Genomic DNA, 27,289 nt, shown 5'->3' with positions numbered 1-27,289 from the left:
ATTAGTTAAGTTTGAATAGTTAGACTTCAATTTGTAAAGAAAAATCAAACAATAAATAAAATTTCTGTGCATAGCACTCAAGGCATTTTGTTAAAAAATTAATACTAATTCACTTAAATTTTGCTTTTAAAAATTTAATACTTTTATAAAAATAGTTTTTTCACAAAAAGAACCAATGCTACAATTTTGTTAAATACATGTACGTACGTGGCTGTTCTCCATTTCACAATTACAAATACATTATTTTCAATCTCTTTTTTCTTTCTCAAAATTATTACTGTATATATGTTTTCCTAAATAAATGTTTTTTTTTTAATGAAAGATATCATTTATTTTGAACATTGATTTCAATATTTTTATACAATCTGACTATTCAAACTTCTTGTGTTTCTCATCCTTTCTTTTTTTCTTTTCTCAATCGGAAGGAAAATATCATGGAAGAGATTTTCCATCATAACTTACCAAATCACGTATCTTTTAAATTCATGTTTCTAAATTTTTCATAACACAATTCACCACTATTAGATATCAATGACGAGCTGACTCGGGATTTTGAAGATAAAGAAATATATGATGTTGTTTGCTCTATCGGTGATGACAAAGCCCCCGGCCCCGATGGTTTAACAGCACGTTTCTACAAATCATATTGGAATATCATTGGTGAGGACGTTATCAAAGAGGTGCGCGATTTCTTTTTAACCTCCTACATGAAACCAAGTATCAATCATACAAATATCTGTATGATACCCAAACATACTAATGCAAAAATCCTGAGTGACTATAGACCTATAGCTTTGTGTAATGTCCTTTATAAAATTATCTCAAAGTGCCTTGTTAACCGCCTTAAACATCACTTGAGAAATATTATTTCGGATTCACAAGCAGCCTTTATTCCTGGGAGACTTATAACAGACAACATTCTCATTGCCCACGAGGTGATGCACTCCTTAAAAACTCGTAAGAGAGTCTCCCAAAACTATATGGCTGTTAAAACGGATGTTACAAAAGCTTACGATAGAGTAGAATGGGGTTTCTTGGAGACCACAATGAAACTGTTTGGGTTTTCGAATCAATGGATTGAATGGATCATGGCTACAGTTCGTTCTGTAACGTATTCGGTTCTTGTGAACGGTTCACCTCACGGGCTGGTCACACCGGAGCGGGGTATTAGACAAGGCGACCCTCTTTCCCCGTATCTATTCATTCTATGTGCAGATATTATGAACCACCTCATCACAACAAAAGCAAAATCTGGGGAAATTCGTGGTGTGAGAATAGGGAATGGTGTTCCTGCCATTACTCATCTCCAATTTGCAGACGATTCACTCTTTTTCTGCCAAGCAAATAGCCGAAATTGCCGCGCTTTGAAAGAAGCTTTCGAAGTTTATGAATACTATTCAGGCCAGAAAATAAATACAAATAAATCCCTTATCACTTTTGGATCCAGAGTTAACGGCAACCTTCAAAATCGCCTAAAACACATTCTGGAAATTCCAAATCATGGAGGTAATGGGAAATATTTAGGCCTACCTGAACAGTTTGGCAAGAAAAAGAAAGAAATGTTTGCGTATATTATCGATAAAGTGAAGCAGAGAACATCAACTTGGAGTGCACGATACCTATCACCAGCCGGAAAAGAGATCATGATAAAATCGGTAGCCCTTTCAATGCCGGTCTACACAATGTCTTGTTTTAAACTACCATTGGGAGTAGTCTCCGAAATCGAAGCTCGGCTCATGCGATTTTGGTGGGAAAAGGGTGATCAAAACAGAGGCATCCCATGGATAGCGTGGAAACGGTTACAGTTCTCCAAGAAAGAGGGAGGTTTAGGTTTTAAAGACCTTTCTAAATTCAATGATGCCCTACTAGCTAAACAAGCCTGGCGAATCATTAGAAATCCAAACTGTTTACTCGCTCGGCTTATGAAAGCTCGTTACTTCCGCGATGATAATATTTTGGATGCAAAACAACGTGTAAAACAGTCTTATGGGTGGGCCTCCGTGTTAGCTGGACTGGAAATTATCAAAAAAGGTTCAAGGTTGATCATAGGCGATGGTGAACTTGCTCGTTTGGATGGTGATAACGTTGTCCCGACTCACCCACCTCGACCAATCCGAAGCATTAATGGCAGCTCCGACATTACCATCAAAGAATTAATCTCTAATACAGGTTCATACAGGTTTTGGAACAAGAATGCAATTAGAGACAAAGTCATTCTAGAGGACCGTAACATATTTGAACAATTTCACCTTCCACAATGTATACAATCAGATAAATTAGTCTGGCATTATAATAAAACAGGGGAATACACGGTCCGCTCGGGTTATTGGCTAATTACTCATGAACATCAATACCTGGCTGCTCGTCCAGAAGTACTTTTCGGTTCGCTAACAATGCAGAACTCCATTTGGAAATTATCAACAATACCAAAAATCAAACATTTCCTTTGGAGGGCAACCACAAAGGCTTTAGCCACAACAACACGTCTGAACACCCGCGACATGAAGTTGGATCCAAAGTGTCCGCGCTGCTGTGTGGCCAATGAGACCATCAACCACGTCCTTTTCACATGTCCTTTTGCAACTATGATATGGAGATTATCCAATGTTCCTTTACACTCACTACAATCTCCTTCCGCAAACTATGAAAGTAATCTCTTAAAGGTATTGGAATTACAAAAACTGCAGGGTTTGGAAACAGAACAGAAACTTTTACCACTCTGGCTCCTATGGCACATATGGAAGGCAAGGAATAAGTACGTCTTCAACATGATCCGAATGAGCCCCTCTATGGTCGTCCTACAAGCGAGAGCAGAAGTGCATGAATGGGTTGATAATCTTCAGTCTAGAGAACCTTATGATCAAGCGTTAGCTTTCGACCAAATTGAGCAACATTGGAGGAGACCCCCAGCACCTTTTCTCAAATGTAATTATGATGCCGGATTTGATCCATTAACACACCAAGTTACGGGTGGGTGGATTTTGAGAGATGATAGAGGCAATGCAAATTTCTGGGGTGCGTCCCGTCTACCAAATGCCATCACGCCCCTTGAAGCAGAAGCTAAGAGTTTACTGGCCGCAATGCAACAAGTATGGATTCATGGTCATACTTCGGTTATTTTTGAAGGCGATTGTCAGAACCTCACAAAGATGATTAACGGAGAATCTTATGATATCACAATCGATGGTATCTATCAAGACATTTTGTTATGGGCAGCTAAATTTCATTCTTTACAGTTTGTATTTGCTAAACGTTCTTGTAATAATGCGGCTCATTTGTTGGCAAAACATGGTGTTCCTGTTCGATGTTTTTTCTCTGAAACTTGTAATCCACCAAGGTGGTTATCTCAACAATTGTATGATGAATCTTATTAATATAATTTTATTTTCGACGAAAAAAAAAAAAAAAAAAAAACTAATCTCCTATATATACGGGCATTAATTTTGGGATAGATGGATTTTCTTGTAACTAAATCATACACGCAATCTACTTTTTGTTACTAATGAAGAGATAAATTTTATATCAGCGTTTCATTTTCTTGTTTTGTTAAGAGAAATTATGTAAAGTATACACTTTTTTTACAAATAATTTGCAAAGTAGGTAGTTTTTTTAGAAATTAGAAGGATATACACTTTTCTCTTTCCTCTCTAATACAATTTTCTCTCTAATAGAGATTTTATTAAATGACTTATATATCCTTTGTTGTTTTGTTACGTAGTAAGATAAAGACAAAACTATAACTTTTTCTCTTTCTTCTTTTAACTTAAACTTAAATACTTTTATTTTGTTTTGTTTTGTTAAAAAATCTTCATAAAAAATTATTACATAAACATATTAATCTTTAAAAATTTTAAGTGAATCTAAAAAGTTCAATTTTGCTATATTTTATATTTGTTTAATTTAATCTCAATCCGTCGGTGTACACAATAATGTAAAAAATGGTGTACGGCGATAATATAAAAATTAATATATATTATTAATGTAAAAGTGGTATACAATATGTAAACAGTATACAAGGTGGTTTACAAACGACAATTGATAGAGGTGTACACGTACATAATACGATGGTGTACGGAGATGATGTAAAATATGGTGTACATATAACGATGAGATAGTATGTCGCACCATATACTACCTCGTGTGTAGTTTACAATATCGTACACCCACATATTTTGTACTTGTACATCACATACAAAGAAAGAACCATTTTTGTCAAGTGATAATGTATAAAACAATATTTACACAATAGTGTACGAGATTGGTATACAGAGGAGTGTACAAACGTTAGTGTACACTACATAGAAATGTACAAACATTATTTCAATTTAATGGTATACACCATCATATTCATTGGTGTACATGATGGTGTACACTATTATATTTAGTATAACCTATGGTTTATATTACAATCGTGTTTGTATTAATATTATGAACAATAATTACTTCAATTTACAAATATAAGACAAATCGATGTACTTAATGACTTGGTGTACAAGTTAGTGTACAAAACTATGTTTAAGATGCTGGTGTACGAGATTGGTAGCAGAATATATACAAGTCATTTTTTTTTTTAAGATTCTTTTTTTAAAAAGAAAACCAAAATGATTAAGAAAAAAAAAAGTAATGATATAATATAATTTGATCCAATAATATAAAAGATTTGAACCCACACAAAAAGCTAACTCACAAAAGATAAGGGGTAAAGTGGTATTTGACTTCTTTCTTGTTTTTTAGTCTATTACACACCACTTCTATCTCACAAAAGAAATAAAAAGTGTCTATTTCACAAATTTCTAAAAAAACTACCTATTTCTCAAATTACTTTTATAAAAGTGTTTACTTTGCTAATAAGCCCTTTTGTTAAAACTTTGAGGAGAATCTAGGGCTTTAGTGTCTCGCTCCACTATGATGAAAAAACGACGGTTGTTGAACGTCTCGGAAGATAGTCTAAACTTTCCTGGAAGCAGAACGCGGACGCTAGCCTCAGTTGAAAAAAGCCTACAGTCATTGCCGCTCCCAAAGGATCTCGTTGTCGATATATTCTCGAGGCTGCCGGCGAAATCTATTGCTAGATGTCGTTGCTTATCAAAGTACTGGGCCTCCGTATTTTGCGATCAACATTTCACAGAGTTGTTTATGAGAAATTCTTCTCTTCGCCCGCAGCTCTTATTCGCGTGCGCACACGAGGATTGGTTCTTCTTATTCTCCTCACATCAGCCTCAAAACCTTGATGAGGACTTGGGTGCTATAACTGCGGATCTTCTTACTAATGTCCCTCATGCCTATGAAGTCAAGGGTCCTGTCAACGGTTTGTTCTGTCTTAAACGTCACCCGCCAGATAATCCATCAGTATCAAATTATTACGCCAAGGAGCATCAATGTAAGGATCGAGTATCAAGTTCTACCACTAGGAACTGAAAGAAAATCATGGAGGATGATTCAATGCTGCAAACCCCATGTTCCTCATGGTAGTGAAATATGCATCAACGGTGTTTTGTATTATACTACGGTCGAAAAAGAGTCTTTAATGGTAACTACGGTAGTTTGCTTTGATATTAGCTCTGAAAAGTTCAGCTTTATGAAAGTCACGGAAACTTTCAATAGAGATCTGCCTAGGTCAACAACTATGATAAACTACAATGGCAAATTAGGTTTGTTGATGGCTGAAGAGTAACGATATTGTTAGTGGAACAAGTAAAAGTTTCGAGTTGCGGGTCCTAGAAGACGCTGGAAAACATGAATGGTCAACACATGTATACATGTTGCCTCCTTTGTGGAAGAATCTAGTTGGAGAAGAGACCAACCTACGGTTTCTTGGATTGAAAGGCACCAATGAAATTGTGTTGTCGTGCAAGTACCCATCTACATTTATGCCTTCCTACGTCTTCTACTACAACATCGAGAGAAACACGATCAGAAGACTTCAAATCCAAGGAATGGAAGAGTTTAACGGTAAGCGCTGTTACATCTATCTAAACCATGTAGAGAACATTAAGCTTATTCAAGCATATTAGTATTTTACAACTTGAGATATAGGCTATTAAGTTCTAATCATAGGGATCATTTAGTCCTTATCTTTTTCTTATGTATTGTTCTCCATTTCACGATAATAATATATACATTATTTTTATTTCTATTTAATTTGTATCTAAAACATACTATACTAAGAGAAGAATCTGATTTCAAATTGCAAGAACTTCGGAAACTTTGTTGTACGTGTTTGGTTCCCATTTTTCAATCAGAAAGAGAATTTTGGAAGATGATCCTTTCACGAATAAATGGAAAGAGCGAATACTATAAGAGAAGCAAATATAACAAATTAGCAAACATATTCGTTCATCAACAACAACTGATGAAGTTAAATGTTCTGAAGACTGTTGTCTATTGATCATCAAGAAACAATAATAATCACAAAATGTTTTCTGTTTAAAACAAAACATTCTCTCTTTTATCTCAGTCAATGAAGAAAGTCGGATTTGGACATGATCAAGAAGCGTAATAAAATACTAGTTAGAACATCTTATTCCTCTTCGTGTCACATTCATAAACCACAAAAAAAAAATAACTTTTCTTTAATAAGAGTAAAATAGTAAATGAATAATCTTTTCCTTCTGCTTCAAGCAATCTAAGAACCGCGTTAATTAAACTTTATATAATAAGCTCTACTTTTCTTCGCTTTATTTAACTAATATAAAAATTTGAGAAAAAAATCAAGACAATGCGATCCTTTGATTTATAGACACTCCTTTTAATTAGATTTCTTGTATCAGACAGACTTGTTCAAAAAATAAATATTGTTGGATAAAAATGGTGAGTGTTGTGGGAGAGATGTTTTGTAATCCGTACACGACGGAGCTGGTGGTGAGAAGGCGGCGTGAGAGCCTGAAAAGGGAACACTACGACGTTTTCGATCTCTCTGACAATCTCATCTTCACCGTGGAAGGTGGCATTTGGAATATCCGTCGTAAACGTGTACTCCGTGACGCCACCGGAATTCCTCTTCTTTCCATGCGTACCAAGGTCACACAAACCTCACTAATCACATATATTTATCTACGAAGTTATTTAATCGTATTGTTGAGGATCATCACATGTTAATTGTGTTATATGAAGTTTAGTTCGGTTTTAATGGAACGACTTATTAGATTATTTCTTAAAACAAGGTCGTTTATACGAAACGTTTTTAAAGGACAATTTGGCTGCATAACCGAATTTCTCCACATAGAGAACCTAGCTTACCCATCAAGATAGTAATGCCTAATCTTATTTTTCAGAAAATTGGTAGATGTCAATAGACAGGTTGAGTGGTAAATGGCCTAAAACCAAAATTTTTTGCCAACCTTTCTCTTTAGTTTGTTACTTGATAGTCTCAAATTATTCTCATTCAGCAATGGAATGACTAGTTGATTAACGATATCGGCAATGACAAAATGATCAAATTTTTAATTGTAGAACGTAAGACAATGGAAATTTGATTTGACACTCAAAAACATATAGAGTCAAAAGAATGTCTAGAAATATTTGAGACTTGAAAGCATAATTTATGCTCTCGTGAGAAAACAAAGTTGATTCCATCTCATAACCAATTGACCACATTCACGAGTAAGTAAGTACTTGGTTTTCTGAAAGGAACGTCAAATGAACCATGTTTCAGGGACTTGTAACAATGAGATACAAATGGGAAGTATACAAAGGAGAAAGCACAGAATCTGAAGATCTTCTTTTCTCAGCAAGGGAACCAAATCTATTATCCTTCAAACCATCACTTGATGTCACTTTACCGCCACCCCAAAATTCAACGGACATTAGTAGTATTGCGCCAGATTTTCAAACATTTGGTCGTTATATCGGCTCTTCTTTCAAACTCTTCGAGCCAATTCACAATACTCTTCTTGCTGAGGTATGTCATCCTTATTCCTACCTTCTTTGCTTCTTGCTCAAACTAGATTTATTCGATAGTTAAAAGATTATACGGTAAATTATGTTAAATTTTAGCTCATTTCTCTAGCTAACCATTTGCACCCATATAAAGCTTATTGTTCGAAGGATCTACACTAAAGTTATTTTAGCTAGAACAATATGATAAATGAGAGCTAAAATTATGCAGGTGGTTCATGATTTCTCATGGGGAGGACCTATAAAAGGGAGTTACAGCTTCAAAGTGAGAGTGAATCCATATATCGATTTCGCATTTGTGGTGGCGTTACTTGTAATCACAGATGATACTTCCAATCTACGTTAGAAAACAAGATTTCTACTAATCTCAAGGGGGTACGTTTCAATGTTTGAGGATACATTTTGTTCAAAGTATAGATAAATGGGTTGTAATACGGGAAAAATGTCGTTTATCTCCCAACTTTCAAAAAGTGGCCAATTAATACGTCAACTTCATATGTGGCCATTTAAAACATGAAATAAACGTTGACTAACGTTTGAGACATGAAAATTCGTTGACCAGGCCAAAATAGACATGCCGTTATCAGTCGTTAAAGGAACCTCTAACGCCCGTTATCACCTGTAACGACTCTGTTAATCAACTTTCAAATTGTGGCCATTTTAAACATCAACTTCATATGTGGTCATTCAAAACATGAACTAATCGTTGACTAACATTTGAAACATTAGAATTCGTTGACCAGGCCAAAATAGACATGTCGTCATCATTTGTTAACAGAACCTATAACATCCGTTATCACCCGAAGTTTTAAAATACCCGTTAACGACTCTGTTAGTATGTCCAAAACGACGTCGTTTTGAAAATAATCGAGAGAAAATTAGGACAAATTTTTTGTTTAAAGCATAATCCAAGGACATGGTTTGATATAGAGACAATCGTGGAGCCAATAATTGGAAGCAAACATCGTTTATATATTTGTTTTAAATCTAAAAAGGAATCATGGAAGCAAACTTGTAGACCCATCATAGGACTAAATTAGGCATGGGCGTTCGGATATTCGGGTCGGGTTCGGGTCGGGTTTTTTGGGTTTGGATTTTTCGGGTTTAGAAAACTAAGACCCGTTCGGGTATTTTAAAACTTAGGGTTCGGGTCGGGTTCGGATCGGGTATTTCGGGTTTGGATTCGGGTTTACCCAAAGTATCCAAATATTAGAAATTTTGTATCTGATTCTATGCAAAGTATTGAAAAATACTCAAAAAATCTATAAAACCCAAGTATTTTAACCCGAATCTAACCCAAAGTAGCTAAAACACCCGAAAATATCTTAACATCCGAATAATTTTGGCACTTAGGTTATTACAAGTATAAATATTACTAATATATTATAACTATGTACTTATATTTTGGGTATGTTCGGGTACTTGTTCGGGTTCGAGTTCGGGTCGGGTTCGGGTTCGGGTTTTCGGGTTGTGAAGTTTAGAATCCGTTCGAGTATTTTAAAACTTCGGGTGATAACGAATGTTATAGGTCTGTTAACGAATGATGACGACATGTCTATTTTGGCCTGGTCAACGAAATCTAATGTTTCAAATGTTAGTCAACGATTAGTTCATGTTTTGACTGACCACATATGAAGTTGATGTTTAAAATGGCCACAATTTGAAAGTTGATTAACAGAGTCGTTACGGGTGATAACGGGCGTTAGAGGTTCCGTTAACGACTGATAACGGCATGTCTATTTTGGCATGGTCAACGAATTTCCATGTCTCAAACGTTAGTCAACGTTTATTTCATGTTTTAAATGACCACATATAAAGTTGACGTATTGATTGGCCACTTTTTGAAAGTTGGGAGATAAAACGACATTTTTCCCGTTGTAATATACATCAATATTTTGGATAACATTTTATGAATATTTTGGCTTTTGGGCATGGGACATTATCAAAAAACAAATCTAGTTCAATGAATGTCAACATTTGCGTCAGTGCATCACACGATTAAATTAAATAATGAAATACGCCCATGTAGACTTTTTATATGATTTTTATCTTCCCAATTGATTAATCTGTTTTGTTTATTAGTTCCGTTCTGTTATTATCGTCACCCCATATTGACCATACGAACGCCAAAACATTGATATATCACGCGAAAAAATGCGTGTCTACATCCACAAAAAGACGCATAAGTGACCTTCCTCGTTGCTTCCCACTCCCAATTCTTTCTCTTTCATAATCTTTTTTAACTCTTTTTTATTAATTGCTTCCACGATTGCATTTAATCAATTTTCAACTCTTTCGTTAGTTGTCGTTTTAATTATATGCACACAAATTAAAAATCTATTAATGTCGTTAGTTTTTCAATATAAAAATATCATTAATTATCTACCTAAACATAATTTAACCAATAGTAAATCAAGTTGCATAATAAAAATAAATATAAAAAATAAAAAAGTAATAAATTTTGCATTGAAAACTGAAAACGACAACTAATTAAAAAAAAAAAATTCTCTAAAACGACAACTATTCGAAAACGGAAGGAGTATATAGTAAATCATGTAATCTACATTATCCAAAAAAAAAACAGTTCATACTTATTGCGACCCTAAATAAGCGATCTTAGACAAGAGTATGCCGAGTAGTGGATAAACAGACTAATCCTATAATCTACAATAACCAAATAAATTTGTCATACATTGATATTATTTCAACGCTAATTCAAACAAAGATATGGGCCATATATGGCTATTATATTTTGCTAACAAATGCACAGCTTCTCGTACTATAAAATCATCAAAAGATCACAAAAGCACTTTTTTATTTCAATTATAACATAACCAAACGTTACATCAAACACAACGGGACAACAAGTCAATTTGGGTTTCCCCATTCTTGCTCCCACTAAAAAACACAAAACCACACGATTATTTTAAAGCGATTAAAAAAAAAAAAAGAACTAGCAACAGCCAAACGCGGCCTTAGCCTGAAGCCCACTCCGCGTTTAAAACAGCAACCAAATCCTTTTAACCCATAAAACAAACAAACCAACCACACACCGACACGTAAACAGCCTTTATTTAGTTATTCCCTTGACGTGGCTGTTACTTACTTTACCAAATTCTTTCAAATCGCCAGAACCAAACCGGGTACGGATTTACCTGCCCGACCCGAGAATTGGCTTTCCCACACGGAGGGGCAATGCGACGGCGCAATCTCAGCGGAGCGTCGTCCAGCAACAACGTTACCGATCCGCGTGACGGTGAGAGAAGTGTTAGAGTACTCCCTCACCTGTGTGATTATCCCATTCGCTACGGTCCAAGCGTGGATCCAAGAAATCGAGGTCGCGGCGTCGCAGCCTTCTGCGATTACGGTAGATCCGAACGAAACGACGGAGAGAGGTACGAATTCGAACGAGGAAGAAGACGGAGAGACTCCTCCGGTGAGTACGCGCATCAAAAACTGGTGCGGCGGAGGGCCGTGGAACCAATACTCCAGATCTGGGGTTAAGATCTGGTGCACAGATTTAACGTCGCGAGATCTCAAGGCTTCATACAGTTTCAGAACCACGTCTCGGTTCTTGATCTCTGATTCCGCCAGAGTATCCAGTTCTTGGCGAATTTCTGGAATCGAAGTGAATTATCAGAAGAAGAAAATGGTGGATGATGAAGAAGATTAAACGATTCTTAAGGGATTTTGAAAATGGTAATGATAATTCTGGGATTTATATAGCGGAGGCTATGGGTTGGGTTTTGATTCTCTGTAACCCATCCTATTTTTATGGTTTTTATATTTTTAGCTTAAGATTGGCACGTGGCGTTATGGTAGTGGGTTAAACTGGATTGTGGGACCCGAAGATAAAGGTGTTTGAAAGTTGAGCCAGCTAATTGTTGACCCACCGTCGTTTGTATTAGGTGAATATTTAATAGGTTTATGGAATTTGTTTATGGTAAGTAAAATACTTCTTGACTTTTAGTAGATTTGAGAAGGAATGAATTTCTATTAAACCCAAATCTAGGAAATTTATGTAAGATTTTTAGAAAATAAAAATTATTGATAATATAAAATAAAATTGTAAACTATAAAATAGGAAAAAATGGATTTGAAAAAAAAATGTTACCATTAGATAGGAGCATTTATATGTTTAATTAAAAACACTTCTACATCTCTTAAAATAAAATGTGAAATCTCTTAATTCTAATGAAAAATCATTAAGGGGGGGGGGGGGTATTGAAGCAAAGAATGTCATAGAATTTAATAGAATGGAATTAAAGACATAAATACAGATTTGTAAGTACTTGTAAAGATTTTTTAAAATCTTTCTTTCAAATTCTACGAATATTCTACAATAATTTAATAGAATTGAAAAGAAATTTCAATAGAATTGAAAAGAAATTTCAATAGAATTGAAAAGATATATTTACAAAATTCTTCTACCTCTTGTTATCCCTCCGGAGAGCTTCCACGAAATTACTCCGGGGGCAGAAGTGACGGTGGCAACAGATGTGGAAGCCACTGCTGGTCACCGTAGGGGTGGTGACGGTGGCGATGGAAAGAAGAAGTGTGTGTGTTCACCGTCGAAGCATCCAAGATCGTTCAAGTGTAGGTATCATCAACATGAATATCAGTGGCTTCCTTCATCTTCTTCTTCATCCCTTCACAAATAACGCATCATCAAATCATCATGTAAACAATAATTATAGTTTTCTATTTTTATTATTCATGATTATTTTGATTCGTTTAAGTATTTCAATCAAAGTAGAAATTGTGTTGTGGTTCTTCGTATTGCTCATCAACTCCATTAGCTCATATCTATGTTCTATCAAATTCCCCTGTTGGTGGGAAATCTTTATTTGCAGGGAATGAAAGCTTCTTTGGTGTTTGTGGACTCGCTGTCGCATCTTGTTTGGACATGCTGTCTTCTAAAACCCTTGAAGTTCCCTTACGAGACATTTCTGTCGCTTATCGTTGGTAGCAGAAGATATTGTAGCGAAGACTGCCTTATCATTGAAGAACGCCCTCTTGTTGGCGTGGAATGAAGACTCTTTGATTTTGCAATTGTTCTTGGACTCCCAGTTCATTGTAATACCTTTCAAGTCACTCGAAGTCACCGTTGAGCTAGGGAGAATTCTGCTTGTTTTACCTCCGATTTATCCCCTTGCGTCACATGGCATCTCTGGAGGATACGAGAAAACAGGAGAAGTGAGGTCTCATGTGGAGATGTGATGAAAGAGGCAGTAATCTCGTTTACACAAAAAAAGAGAGAAAGGGAGAAGAGGAGAGAGTTGGAGAAGTCGCACAGGTGGTGGAAATCACTGGTGGCTCTATTAGCACATGTCATGGTTGTGGAAACTCTCGATGGTGGTGAAGGATCAAGCTTGGAGCAGATCAGAGGTGGAAAAGAAGATATGTTGCACATGAGTTCATAGCTAATGGTTTGCACATGAGGCTCTTGGTTGCTCCAGAAGAGATGTCAATGGGAAGACGAATCATTTGAGGGAAATTTTGATGAGGTCTTGGCTCCATAAGAGATGCCAATGAGAAGAAGACCCATTTGAAGTCCGTACGTCCTTTTTTTTTCCACCGAAATCACAACGTAAAGGCTCAGAATTTGTTCAATACATTTTACACTAATGTTTCTATTAAATTCTTGTCAAATAATGGTGTCATAGAATTTTACATAACATTGAATAACACTTGAATTTAATAGAATTAAGAATTCAACAAATTGAATAACACTAGAATTAAAAGTATTTCAAAAGAATGGTTACAAATACTTATTTCAATAACACAAGAATTTAATAGAATCTACAAAAAGTCAAAATGAATAACACTAGAATTCAAATTCTGTTTAATTCTATCAATTTCCTTCGTCCAATACCCCCCTAAGAGAATAATACCAAATTTTAACTAATATCTAGAAATTATTAAACAAATAACAACACACAGTTTGGATTAAAAATCAATTATTCTTTGTTTTAATTTTAAAATTAATGAAAACCCACTAATCAATAAATCTCTAATAAATTACTTTCAATAATGACTTTCCACTTTAAAGAATCAATTAGTCCTTGATATTTTTCTATGCTCATATTATTGGAGGAAACATTTTAAAATCTTCACGGATCATTCACAAACACAGAAATGATTTCTAATTAGTATTCTAGTTAGATGATTGGCAGAGTAATCAAGAAATATGCAAAGAAACGTGTTCAACGAGTATGTTGGTCGAGCCAACTTTTTTTTTTTGGTCAAAACCATTTCACAGAAGTTTGCAGCATAATGCATAATCATCTTGACACGTGTCATACACCGAGTCCACGTAGAGCACAATGGCCACACCTATTGGCTCCATCTAGTCCTGCGACAGCGACTTCAGTGTACCCATGACACGTTTCCATGTCTTATATACATTTATACGTACGTATTGAAGTAGAGACAAAGGAATTTTGAAGAATTTTGAATTGGTGTAGTTTCTTTCTAGTATGAATGTAGTCTTTTAATATTAAAACTGGAGAAAGTGTTAAGCTATAGTTTTGTCAATAGTATTAGTGGTACATTTTTGTTCTTAAAAACAATTTTAAATTAGAAACTAAAGAATTTGATTGGCTAAAATACCACAACCTTTAATGATGAAAAATAACTTTGTTTTGTCATTACTATCTTTTGATATTTGTGCAGAGTTTCACAAAGAAAATAAAGGTTAGCTTTTAAAAGTAAAAGAAAATAAAGGTTTAACTAATACATCAAAAGTTGATTACACAACAAAACACAGAAAGTTGATTACATAAACAACTAACTATACATAAGTGGATTAGTGATGTGGTTCTCCACGATAATGACTCTTTAAGACGGTGATGCTTAATTCTTATATTGCATACTGATACTGATCTTTCTCTGCTATGACAACTTGTGGTATCATTTTCATATATAGCACTATCTACTATACATTTTTGCAGCAGTTTTTGGGTACCCAAATCGGGTCAAATTTGTTTAATTTTGACCCAGAAATCTTCAATCGGATCTTTCCTTAAATTTTGGCAAAATTAAAAAACGAAAATAATTAATAAAATCTAAAATATATATACTTTCTCAACTAATTACTATATTTAAACGCTTTATTTATGGTATATTCTCTACGATTTTTATAGATAAAGAAATCAAATATGATGATTTAATGCTAATATAACAAATTTGCACTAATTTCCTAAAACCTCTCTACCTAATCTAAACATAAATATATGATTCTTATTTCACTTTTATTTGATCTTATATTTATATTATTTTAAATTATTATAAAATATATAAATAGTTAGTAAATTTTAGTTTTTTTTTTTCTGCATATGTTACAATTCAAATTTTTTAAAACGGACATATATTACTCAATCGATGAATAAAAATATGTGTGTAATCTATATTAACATTTTTAAGAACAAATTGAGCATTTAATCATGTCGTTATTTTATTCAGACCCGAAATTGAGTCATTCGGATCTTTCTTTAATTTTTACAATTATCTAAAATGGGACAGTATATCACGGGTGAAATCCTAATTAGTATTTTAAGATACAATTATAAATTGTTTTTACGGGTTGGTCCAAAAACACACACTAATTTAAAAATATACATGGAAACTATTTGAAAGCAATTTTCAAATTAACTCGAATTATATGACATTTAAATAAAAGTGTTATTAAAAAAAATAACAAAATGATGTTTAATTTCATTTTAGATTATATGGTTGGACGGGTTTGGGTCAATATTAATACGAGACAATATACCACAGGTGAAATCCTATAAATAACAAATCAAAATACAATTATACAATCTTAAACACTAAACAAAACAAATACAACTTAAAATTTTTTATTTTAGATACAACGCATGTGACCCGCGGTATACAACAAAAAATATTATACACAATAAATTCATCAATTTATAAAAATAAAAAAATTAAATAATTAACCCGCGGTGTACCGCGGGTCATATCCTAGTCTACTATACATTTTTGCAGCATTTTTTGGGGTACCCAAATCGGGTCAAATTTGTTTAATTTTGACCCGGAAATCTTCAATCGGATCTTTCCTTAAATTTTGGCAAAATTAAAAAACGAAAATAATTAATAAAATCTAAAATATATATACTTTCTCAACTAATTACTATATTTAAACGCTTTATTTATGGTATATTCTCCACGATTTTTATAGATAAAGAAATCAAATATGATGATTTAATGCTAATATAACAAATTTGCACTAATTTCCTAAAACCTCTCTACCTAATTTAAACATAAATATATGATTCTTATTTCACTTTTATTTGATCTTATATTTATATTATTTTAAATTATTATAAAATATACAAATAGTTAGTAAATTTTAGTTTTTTTTTTCTGCATATGTTACAATTCAAATTTTTTAAAACGGACATATATTACTCAATCGATGAATAAAAATATGTGTGTAATCTATATTAACATTTTTAAGAACAAATTGAGCATTTAATCATGTCGTTATTTTATTCAGACCCGAAATTGAGTCATTCGGATCTTTCTTTAATTTTTACAATTATCTAAAATGGGACAGTATATCACGGGTGAAATCCTAATTAGTATTTTAAGATACAATTATAAATTATTTTTACGGGTTGGTCCAAAAACACACACTAATTAAAAAATATACATGGAAACTATTTGAAAGCAACTTTCAAATTAACTCGAATTATATGACATTTAAATAAAAGTGTTATTAAAAAAATAACAAAATGATATTTAATTTCATTTTAGATTATATGGTTGGACGGGTTTGGGTCAATATTAATACGAGACAATATACCACAGGTGAAATCCTATAAATAACAAAGCAAAATACAATTATACAATCTTAAACACTAAACAAAACAAATACAACTTAAAATTTTTTATTTTAGATACAACGCATGTGACCCGCGGTATACAACAAAAAATATTATACAGAATAAATTCATCAATTTATAAAAATAAAAAAATCAAATAATTAACCCGCGGTGTACCACGGGTCATATCCTAGTAGTTTTATATTATTTGTTAACATTGTTAAATCTCGTCTCAATTAGGTGTAGATCACCACTATCGATACGTGGGTTTATAGATACGTGCAATCCCTTATGTAATCCACTGAGACTTTAGAATTTGGACCCAAACCGGACCAGAAAACCAAGCAAAATTTTGAACTGGTGTCATGAATTAGAAGTAAAATCAAAGCCTGCAAAGACACATAGATCACGCAAAGTCTCACTGAAGTATGACAGACAAATTTACATTACAGAAGAAACCGTGAAAGTTCACTAAACCAGAAACCGAAGTTGTATATAACTCACATGAAGAAACCAGCTTCATGAAACTTTGTAAAACACTCAAAGAGACTTGTATTCAAAAGTTGTCCTCAAATCAAATAAATACAACATCTGAAGAGAAAGGAAGGAGAGTTACCAGTGGACTCGAATTCCATGGTTTTACAAATCAAGCTTCTCGGTGTATAGACAGAGGAGAAGGTGGAGTCAGAGCAACCTCGCTTTTACCTTCTTCTTTCTCTCTAGGTGTCTGAATATTTGGACTATGTACCTCTTTCCAAAACCTGCTCGGGCTAGGAGAACTAGCTCCACTTATGTTCTTAGGGGAGCTCCCGAGACCAAACCGAGGATCAAACACACCGTCCTCACGAGGCAAAGGAGATACCAAATTCGGAGATGCCAAATTCTTCTCTTCTTTTCTTTGGCAGAATTTGTCTTCCACTATCTCATAAGCGTTTGCAGTCCTAACTTCTTGTGCTAAAGAGCACCAGCAACAACATAACCAGAGCGCACAATCAGCAATCGCGGCTCTACCGAAGCAGAACTTATAACTCGGCAATTTGAATCTTTTCCTCATCTGAATTCTCCAGAATCCACCATAGAGCAAACCAAACACACAAAGAAGGATTCCAGATATCCCAAGCGCCTCCCTAACCGTCTCATTATCGATATTAACTGCAGCTAAGTTGAATATAAAGAAAGGTGCCAAACAAAAGAGAATAAACGTCGCTATGTGAACATACATGTTCCCAAACCCAACTCTCTCCATGTTCCATCCAAAGACGCAGAAAGTGCAGAAAAGGGAAAGATAAGCCAATGAAATATCATCCCAAATATCCAAAATTCCACCACTCCATTGAGGATCACTCACCGGAACCATTCCATCCCCAACCCCCGTGGAAGCAGAAGCAAACGAATACCTCCTCTCTAAAGTAAACCGGCGATTCACAGACCCTTCTTCACGTTGCTGCAGTTGATTCTCCTCGTCTTCATTTGAATCATCATAATCTTTCCCAAGTGGACTTAGTATAGTGTACAAACCCGCAACCGCAGGAGCTCCAATCGCAGCAGAGATACATATAGCGACTCCAATGGGAGGTCTCTCTGATCTCCTGAATCCAACATTAAGACCACAAAGCGCGTACTGAGCAAAACAGTTCAAGTGAAGCAAAAGGACAACAACCATAATGTGCATCCATTCATTCGGCTTATAAGTCCCGTCCTTGCAATAAGCTTTCCTAAGCTTTGTAATATCATCCTGCTTCCATCTACAAAGAAGCACCAAGTGATAAAACCGTTTGGGATGTTGATAAAGACACATCAAAGTAAACAACCCATTAAGAATCTGATTGTTAACTTCAAACCAAGCATCTCTCTGTGACTTCTTAGGCAAAGCATGATTCAACATACCAGTCATAACCATGAAGAGAATAGCACCAGAGACTGCAACAACAAGTATCCACACAAAGAGAGCCATGTTAATAGGATTCCTAATCCATTCTTTCCCCATTTTCATCAGAGAACTCCAATCGATTTTCCGGTGAAGCACACCACTGATTCTTTCCCTGAAGTTATGACTGCTGCCGCTACTTGAGCTCTTCACTGACCGGGAAACCTCGTCTCTATCCTCAGCCATTTTCTTGAATTTAGCAGAAGGAGAACCAAATTTCAGAAGCTGGAATCTACTAGAAGCATCAGGCAAAGCACTAATAGACCATCTCCTAGGTTTACCATGACCAATCAAAGTTCTTCTAGATGTAGAAACATCAAGAGGACAAGGAGGAACCCTAGTTTTTTTGCCAGAAGAACCATTAGATTCTTCAATCTCTGCTTTCAAATTCCCATCACAATTCGATCCCATTCTCTCTCTTAAAGATCAAATCTTGTAGGAATAAACCAGCAGCTACTCAAAGGCATATATGCTTAGCAAGCTTAAACATTGTTGGCAAAGAATATAAAAACCCAGAAAAAAAAAAGAAGAAAAGATTCGACTTTTGCCAACGAAGCTTCTTCTCAGCACATTGGAACCAAACCAAACAAGTCTTCAGATTTGACTAAACAAAGATGAACAGAAAAGGAATCAAACCCTTAACAGGAAAACTCGTTGAATCGAATTTTTAAAAAATGCCCAAAATCCGATTTCAGCTGCAATAACAGAGAAAAACCCAGAAAAATTTAGAAAGAAGCGTTACTCAGACTAAGAATTTTCAAAAAAGAGAACGAATAAGCGTGTAATCAAAAAGGTAAGGCTTCTGGTGTGAAATTGATGGAACATAAGATTGGTCGTTGGGGGAAGAACAAGTCTCAGATTCTTTTTTTTTTCTCGTGGTAGCAGTTAACTTAGCGTTGATCAGGCCGCCATTATTGTCCCAATACGTTTTTATCAATGAAATGAAAATAAATAAAAATTAGCATTATTGTATCAGATTTTGATTTATTACTACTAATTTACTGACAAACTGTTACAGTGTGTATTGTTCTTACAACTAATAATACGTTTTTCACATTGTGGGTTCTATTTTTGCTAATTTATATATACTTGATTAAGAAAGTCTTCCCACCTTCCAAGACTATAGCTCTTAGCAAATGAAAAATATCATTAAATTTATAATGATATCGATTACACCAAGATTCTCGCACATTAATGTGTTATATTATAATGTCACAATCGAAGCCATCCAGTGTTTAATTTAGGGTTTCTATATCAAGTTTTGGATTTGACCTATGGAGCAGGAGTATGGATAATACATTTTCTTATAAATTATAGATGCAAATATCTATGGAAGTATAGCCATCTTATCTATCATAGTCTTTTTTTGGGTGTTAGCAATTTGCAAGTAAAGTTGTTTGTGGTTTAGTGTGATACTATATGATAGACATTATGTTGTAGTTCATGCATGTCATACAATATCACACTATATATCCATATTAATAGGATGTACTTACAACACCAAAAAAAAAATGTTGATTGCAACACCATAGACTGATGATAGACATTTGTTTTCTTTAACTTCCTGTTATCGGCCCTGGTTGTTATGAGAAAGAAATTCATGGTCTCATCATCATATCTGCCTCTCCGAGTAATCAATAATAAATATTATTTTCTTGTTATTCAATTTTATCGAAGGTCCAAACACAATATCTATGGCGAATATTTGACATAAACGAAAATTTTAGCAACGACATATACAACCTTCACCAACTACAACAGGATCACATGGCCAAGTGCAATCAGCGCATGGAACCTTTTGCGGATTCACAACATGATATTGATTTCGGCTTTTCCATATATACCAGATTTCAGCGACATATATGGTTTATGTCTAGGAAATATACATTTAATAATTGGAGATTTTTCAAGAAATTCATATAAAAATCTTATATGGATTTATTTATTTAATTGGTCTATATATACACTTGTATCTCAAAATCTTTAACAGTAGTAAATTTTTAGGTTTCTATATTGATGAAATTTAACTTTTAGGAAAAAACATGTAAATTTTTATGTTTTAATGTTTCTATATCTCAAAACCCATTAACCCCATTAATATTGATTTATTAGGCCCATTAACGTCCCTATTTGTATAGTAGCCAACAAAGTCCATAATTCTCACTGTTTTTAGGGGTTAGTGTTTGCCAGATGCAGACTTCGTGGTGTTTTACACCCATAAAAACGACGCAACGTCTCACACTAAGAATATAAACGGCATCAATGGCGTGATCCACTGGATAACAATTTCAGTTTGCTCTCTTTCACCTTCTCTCTCTCAACGTTCTCTGGCTGCAAACGTATGAACCAGAACAAAGGCTTTTAGATAGTTCCTACTGCGAACCCTAAAATCATTCAATAAACAAAAACGAATGCTTCGGTTCAATCATCTTCTCAGTTTCTGATTCCGAAGAAACCCTAATCAAATTTATCATGGACTGCTCATGCAGTACTCGTCCTTCGTCTCTGCTCATCTCTTCCGAACCATCTTTTCGCTTTCCTCACTCTAATTTCTCCAAAAATCTCAGCTTTCAGGTTCGTATAAGTATCGTTTAATCTCCTTCTTTAGCTTTGATTCGAAATCAATGGGGGGACAATTTTAAAGTTCTGGACTTTTTTTTTAATTTCCAGATACCGAAAGACACGAAGTTGGTGAAGCAGCGGTTGGTAGTGAGAAGTTCTTCTGGGTCTGATTATCAAAACGGCGACGTTAATGGGTTTCCTCTAAAACCAAACAAACTCTTTATGCAAGAGGTAAATTTTCCTGTGTTTCTGGTGGTTTAGAAGTGGAAATTTGATGACTTTATTGATGAATTGTTGAATTTTAGGCGATTGGAGCTGAGTATGGAGAAGGCTTTGAGACTTTTAGACAGGATGGTCCTCTTAAAGTGGATGTGGTAAGAGCTACTGATGCTTATGAATCTTTTATTTGGTTATTCTTTTGGTAAGGTAACATGTTTTTTTTGCTTGTAAGTAGGATTTCTGGAATGAGAAACTACAAGATGGTTTTCTTCAAAGAATACGTTACGCAATGAAACCAGATGAAGCCTATGGACTTATTTTCTCTTGGGACAATGTCGTGGTAATTCTTTGACACCATCTTTATGTTTGCAAGTTAAGTTTGATGAAGTTTCTTGTTGCTTATATAGATTACATATAATAGCTTCTTCTTCTAGTGGGGCATGAGGATTTGTCTTATAAATATCAGTTTTATTGTTTGTTTAGATGATGGCTGTCCTGTTATTTGGTAAATCTCTTAAGTTGTAGGATAGAATTTCGTGGTCCATGCATACTAGTTTTGGGTCTATTTTAGGTACAATTTCTTTTTCTTCTTGTATGGCACGAGGGCTGGGCGGATTTGGCAAAAGTTGTAGAATAAAATTGCTTCTTTAGAATCGTGCTTACCAATTTTGGATTCAAGAGTCGGATTTTCTCAGTTTTCCATTTGTGGTTCAAACGTTGTAGGCTGATACTCGAAGTCTTAAGTTGGAAGCTTGGAAGCAGCTCGCTGCAGAAGAAGGTAAGCTTTTATTGTGCGGCCCTCCTGCTCTTAAAGTTTTTACCCAAATAGAGTCTAGTTTCTTTTTGCTTACATATTTGTGGACAGAGATATCTTGCACTACCTGATCATATATGTTTAGTGCTGCCCATGCACCCTTGTAAGGAATGTTGGGAGAGTGTGCAGCGATATCAATGAACTCAAACGTTAGATTACCTTCTTTGAGGCCTCAATCGTTTGTTTTGCGTTTTCTTTTACGTTTAGATGTCATGCTAGTGTGTTTTTCTTAAGTTAAACCCACAAACTCTAATGTTTTAAGAAAAAATCCTTTGTAAACTGTAAACCCAAAAGAAGGAGAAACTTCTTTTGCATTTACAGTTCCCAAAATATATTTCATGGGAAAAAATGGAATTTTGTTTTAATTTAAGATGTACATGTAAACCCAAGTGCAAAAATTTGATCGGTATACAGCTTGCTCTGAATGTTCATTGCAGTATAGAGTTGACTTTTTTTGTTTATGTGAACTTTTCAATTGAGCTATTGAGATAATCTCGTGTGTTAGCTCTTTTGCTGGTATGTAGTATTATACTTCAAAGGAATTGATGTTGTCTTACTTATATTAAACTACCCATCTCTCTTATATTAAATTGTTTGGCAGGAAAAGAAATTACGGAGGAGGTTGACATCCAAAGACTGATGCTTTATGCCGGCGCTGACCATGTTCTTAGTAAGGTTTGATATTCATTCTCAGTTGCCATTTTTCTTTGATATGAAATGTGGAGTCCAACCCTACTCTCATTGTATTCTTTTTAGATTTAGGAGTTGGCCATAACGAGCTCTATGTGTATACCCGATTCATAACATAAGGAAATGGATTCAATTGCTGGTTTTCAAAATATTTCAGGTATTGTATTGGGAGAAAACGCAAAGCAAAATCGACAGATTGAAACTCAGGCTATCGGAAATATATTACGATAGTCTTCTCAAAGTATGGTCTTTCTGTATCAATCTTTGTATTAATCAAATCCGCTTTGTTTTTGGTTCCCTAAATTGTGTCTCTATCGGTATTTCAGCTAACAAAACCAAAAGAAGGACTTAGAGATTGGCTCGACGCTGTTACAACTGCTCGCATTCCCTGTGCTGTGGTCTCAAATCTTGATCGAAAAAACATGATCAATGCTCTTGACCGGATGGGACTTCAAAAGTATTTCCAGGCGAGTAGTAGCTTTATATAGTCATCTTACTTTTTGCAGATAAATAGTTATACTTGCTGATGATTGTATTCATTCTCTGTTTCAGGCAGTGGTTTCCGAGGAAGATGGTATGGAATCGATAGCTCACAGATTTCTTTCTGCGGCTGTGAAGGTACCGTTTTTATTCAAATGCGAATCCTAGTCAATTTCTGAGAAACGTTGCTGACAAGTTTTACAACTTTTGCGCAGTTGGATAGAAAACCGTCGAAATGTGTTGTGTTTGAGGATGATCCTAGGGGTATAACTGCGGCTCACAACTGTACAATGATGGCAGTTGGATTAATCGGTGCTCATCGGGCGTAAGTAGAAAATTTACTCTTTTACTCTTTTTGGGGAACCAGAAGCATATCTGGCATCTAACTTTATCAAAAACAAATCTGCAGGTATGATCTGGTTCAGGCTGATCTTGCAGTTGGAAACTTTTACGAGCTATCTGTGATAAACCTCAGAAGATTATTTGCGAACAAAGGCTGTACATTTATGGATCACGAGAAACAGATCATAGAAAAATCGCCGCCGAAAAGAAAGCTAACCATTGATACCATATTCTAAGCACATTGGATCGCAGCATATAGTAGTTAGGTTAGGTTCATAATCTCTTAAGCTCTTGTCTTTATGGTTATACATATGTTTGATACTAGATGCAAACCGGATCTATCGAGTGAAATATGGAGCTTATTATCTTCATTTTCCTGGGTGTTTGTGCAAGAGCAATGATCTAGGTCGTTGCATTTGTAAATTTTTGACTGTGTGGATTTTGCTGAGAAAGCGATTGGATTGTGGACCCAAGGAAACATTCTTGGAGCTTCGGACAATGGCATCAATGGTGGGCTGTTCAAACGAATCAGATACCTTTAAAGTAGAACCCAAAAGACAAAACTGAAACAGTGACTGTTCAGGCGATGTGGTGAAACTGAAAATTTCCCATTAGTGTTTCAGTGATAATGCCTTAAAAGTTAAAACCCCATATTGTAATCATGTCATTTATCATTAGTAGAAACTAGATTTGGAATAGGCATCAAAATGAAAAAAAAAATGGCCAGTTAAAATTTAAGTTACTATTATTTATGTACAATAAACACTACCATATCTTTTTTAAAAAAAAAAAAAAATCTTTGGCTAAATCTACAATAATGTAGAAATTGCATACATATATATTTGTAGGTCGAATTTAAAAGAGAATAAAAGAAAGAGGTTATCCTTTTGGGAAATGGATAAGTGGAGCAATTTGATTGTTACAACTTACAAGTAAAATACAAAAGGACCTTTGATTCAATTTGCGAATTTGATTGACATGTGCCCTATTGATAGTACTCTACAGAATCGCATAAATCACAAAACTTTTATAAAGTATCTCTCCTGTAATTTTAGTTATTAATCTAATGAATGTATTCAACTTCATTTCGACATGTTATTGGGTGGGGATTTTTGAAAAGATAAAGAAAAGTGGGGTCTCTTTTTATGTTTGTCCTAATCATAATCAGAATGTTCTTTGAGAGACTTATTCTTTGTTCCATTGTGCATAACTTAAACTTGTAATGATTAGATTTCCCAATGTCATTAGCCAGCTATTAGGCTTTCTTGTAATTTTTGTTTTTTATGCATTGAATAAAGGTTCGAACATAACTAGTCCAATGAAATTGGTTTTGATTTTGGTTGGAATATAAGTTTAGCTTTTGTTACACTAATTCGAATCAGGCATCCATAGTTTTGTACAAATTGTAAAAGCCTTGTGTCATGACAACTTTTTGACAAGTAACTTCGTTCCTCACCCTAAAGTGATCCACTGATTAAAAACAAATATTCCATATGATAAAAAAATTTATTTGTGGATATTAGTATCCAAGTCCTCATCCGACAATATGAACATTTCAATATTGAATAGTGGTTTCCTAGAACAATTAACGAAACTAATTAAAATTATAACAGGTTAATGACACGTTAGTACGTAGTGATAATATACGATCACAGAATAAAGGAAGTGAAAAGGAGATGCAAATAAGAAAGTTAGGACATAAGAATTTGATATTTGTACTCATCCAATTGGATCAGAGCGCTTTTATTTATCTTTCATATGAATTAAATGGGTGTGTGATTGTAATGCGACTTCTAAACGAATTTGCACAAAAAAAAAAAAAACATAACAAAAAGGGGTCCACTTCTCCCCAGCCAGCAAAATGTTGATTTTGACACAGAGGATAATGAGGAAAATAACCAAAACATTGGTATAAATAAATAATTTAAAATGCTGCACATTTTTTATTTTAACAATTAGTTAGCTTTTTCCCCTTTATTTGTCATACTTTATACTAATATATAAACTAGCATAATACAGAAGTAGATAAATACTTAGTTATACACCGAAATTCGTATAAATTTTAGAGTTGTGTATTTGGATGAAATAATATGAAGATGAATAACATCCTAACGAATTACTGTGATGAACCCTTAAAAAGTAAAGAAAACCTATATATGTTTTTGATAAGAGTTTGATCCATTGTGTTTGTTTAAACCCTATATATAGGTTTCATATAGAAAATACATAATCTTCACATATACTTTTCAAAGAAAGAGAGATCTTTGGTTAAGTCAAATAATCCAACTAACACACAAGAGGACAAGATGTTTGCTTGTGTAATTGCCTACACACTTTAGAAAAAATGGATCAAAAAGTCTACAACAGATTATTTTCGAAATCCTGAAAAGTAGTATTTTCTTACAGTCGATTTTTTTTTTTTTTTTTTTTTTATCAAACTTCTTACAGTCGATTCATCCAATCTTTTAAAACATAATTTTGTTTTAGCCGTAAGCTACCGAGTACAACGAACCAAATTCGAATCTAATAATATGGTGTGGCTAAAAGTCTTCTAAAATAGTTGTATGTATCATTGCTTGTTTAAAATATTCACTAAAATACTAATGATTAACAAGTGACAAATGAAAATTTAATGTATTTAATGAATTTTTAGTGGGTTTTAGAAAAGAAGAAAGTTGAAACACAAGAGGGGAAAAAAGTAGAGGCCAACACTTCGCCACTAATCACTTTGGTTTGGCCAACTCCATCATTAGAAAGTTCAAAACCCTCCACTGATTAAACTTTCTTAATTTCCATAAATCCACTGCATCTTATCTTACGTTTCAAAATTATATTCACACACACGCATGATTTAACTCCCCAAATCCACTGAATCTAATCATAGGATAATATGTGTTGTTTCCTACAAATTGTGCTTGTGCATTGTTGTACATATAATTGCATGAAACATTAGCTGCTTAACTTGTGAGTTTTTTTATGTGTGTTAAATTGAATGAGTATACATATATATATATATGTTTAATCCACTAAGCTAATTGATCTAGTTAGTAGAGAATAAACAAGTAATTGAATTAATTACTTTCTCGTTTAAAAGTTTTTTTCGATAAGAGGATACGACCAAACAAATAAAATGTTGTAGGAAGACTTAATTTGTTGAAAAGTCCCCTAAAGTGATTGATTTGAGCCCAATTCCATTATATATGCTCCCTTTCTTTTGTTCCTCTCTATTACTTACCAGCTTCCATTTTGTCCTATTAGTATAGATTCTTATATCATGTAATACCTTGATTTTTGATAATATAGTTGTGTATGTAGAAAGTTAAATATAATCAATTATCAACAGTAATTCTAAGATATGCCATACCATTGATACCAAGGAAATAAATCTTTGTGTTTTGACTTGTCTATAATAAAGAACCCAAAGAAAAGAGAGGGAAATTTTGAAGAGAAATATAACACTATAGATGAACATTAGGAAGTGAAGATTCATATGATAGTGCCTTGTTGGTTGTC

The 27,289-nt window shown here is 34.2% G+C and overlaps 6 protein-coding genes and 1 pseudogene across 8 annotated transcripts; 4 read left to right on the top strand and 3 right to left on the bottom strand.

Annotated features, from left to right (window-relative positions):
• The first annotated feature begins 5,057 nt into the window (after positions 1–5,057).
• Positions 5,058–6,139, top strand: LOC9320894 (putative F-box protein At3g23960). The gene is given in 2 exon segments (XM_021030584.1): positions 5,058–5,670; positions 5,672–6,139. Coding segments are annotated over 2 exon segments (744 nt in total). The 5' UTR covers positions 5,058–5,269; the 3' UTR covers positions 6,015–6,139.
• Positions 6,140–6,366: 227 nt separating this feature from the next.
• On the top strand, positions 6,367–8,380 carry LOC9318774 (protein LURP-one-related 9). Its single transcript, XM_002884781.2, has 3 exons — positions 6,367–7,020; positions 7,655–7,900; positions 8,108–8,380. Exons 1-3 carry the CDS (start codon positions 6,808–6,810, stop codon positions 8,240–8,242), a joined length of 594 nt encoding a protein of 197 aa, XP_002884827.1. The 5' UTR covers positions 6,367–6,807; the 3' UTR covers positions 8,243–8,380.
• Positions 8,381–10,686: 2,306 nt separating this feature from the next.
• Positions 10,687–11,858, bottom strand: LOC9320893 (wound-induced protein 1). Its single transcript, XM_002882661.2, has one exon. It carries the CDS (start codon positions 11,344–11,346, stop codon positions 11,017–11,019), a length of 330 nt encoding a protein of 109 aa, XP_002882707.1. The 5' UTR covers positions 11,347–11,858; the 3' UTR covers positions 10,687–11,016.
• On the top strand, positions 11,824–13,532 carry LOC110229862 (annotated as a pseudogene).
• A 3,612-nt stretch (positions 13,533–17,144) lies between these two features.
• LOC9320892 lies at positions 17,145–19,596 on the bottom strand. Its single transcript, XM_021032195.1, has one exon. It carries the CDS (start codon positions 19,078–19,080, stop codon positions 17,389–17,391), a length of 1,692 nt encoding a protein of 563 aa, XP_020887854.1. The 5' UTR covers positions 19,081–19,596; the 3' UTR covers positions 17,145–17,388.
• Positions 19,597–20,254: 658 nt separating this feature from the next.
• Positions 20,255–20,764, bottom strand: LOC110229861. Its single transcript, XM_021030922.1, has 2 exons — positions 20,760–20,764; positions 20,255–20,531 (listed from the first exon to the last, which is right to left on the bottom strand). The coding sequence occupies exons 1-2, from the start codon at positions 20,762–20,764 to the stop codon at positions 20,393–20,395; spliced, it is 144 nt and encodes a 47-aa protein (XP_020886581.1). The 3' UTR covers positions 20,255–20,392.
• Positions 20,765–20,946: 182 nt separating this feature from the next.
• On the top strand, positions 20,947–24,304 carry LOC9320891. Of its 3 annotated transcripts, none has more exons than XM_021032696.1 (12): positions 20,947–21,243; positions 21,340–21,462; positions 21,537–21,605; positions 21,686–21,790; positions 22,174–22,228; positions 22,866–22,939; positions 23,112–23,195; positions 23,281–23,421; positions 23,507–23,572; positions 23,650–23,759; positions 23,844–24,042; positions 24,183–24,304. In XM_021032696.1, the coding sequence occupies exons 1-11, from the start codon at positions 21,142–21,144 to the stop codon at positions 24,010–24,012; spliced, it is 1,098 nt and encodes a 365-aa protein (XP_020888355.1). In that variant the 5' UTR covers positions 20,947–21,141; the 3' UTR covers positions 24,013–24,042; positions 24,183–24,304. The 3 variants fall into 3 exon arrangements, with proteins under 3 accessions (XP_020888355.1, XP_020888354.1, XP_020888353.1); XM_021032695.1 differs by having other exon boundaries at positions 24,170–24,304; XM_021032694.1 differs by having other exon boundaries at positions 23,844–24,254.
• Positions 24,305–27,289: the final 2,985 nt, after the last annotated feature.

The sequence above is a fragment of the Arabidopsis lyrata genome, assembly GCF_000004255.2.
Source record: "Arabidopsis lyrata subsp. lyrata unplaced genomic scaffold ARALYscaffold_3, whole genome shotgun sequence".
NCBI lineage: Eukaryota > Viridiplantae > Streptophyta > Magnoliopsida > Brassicales > Brassicaceae > Arabidopsis > Arabidopsis lyrata.
The sequence above is the reverse complement of the archived record's forward strand: the minus strand, read 5'-3'. Positions and strand labels throughout refer to the sequence as shown.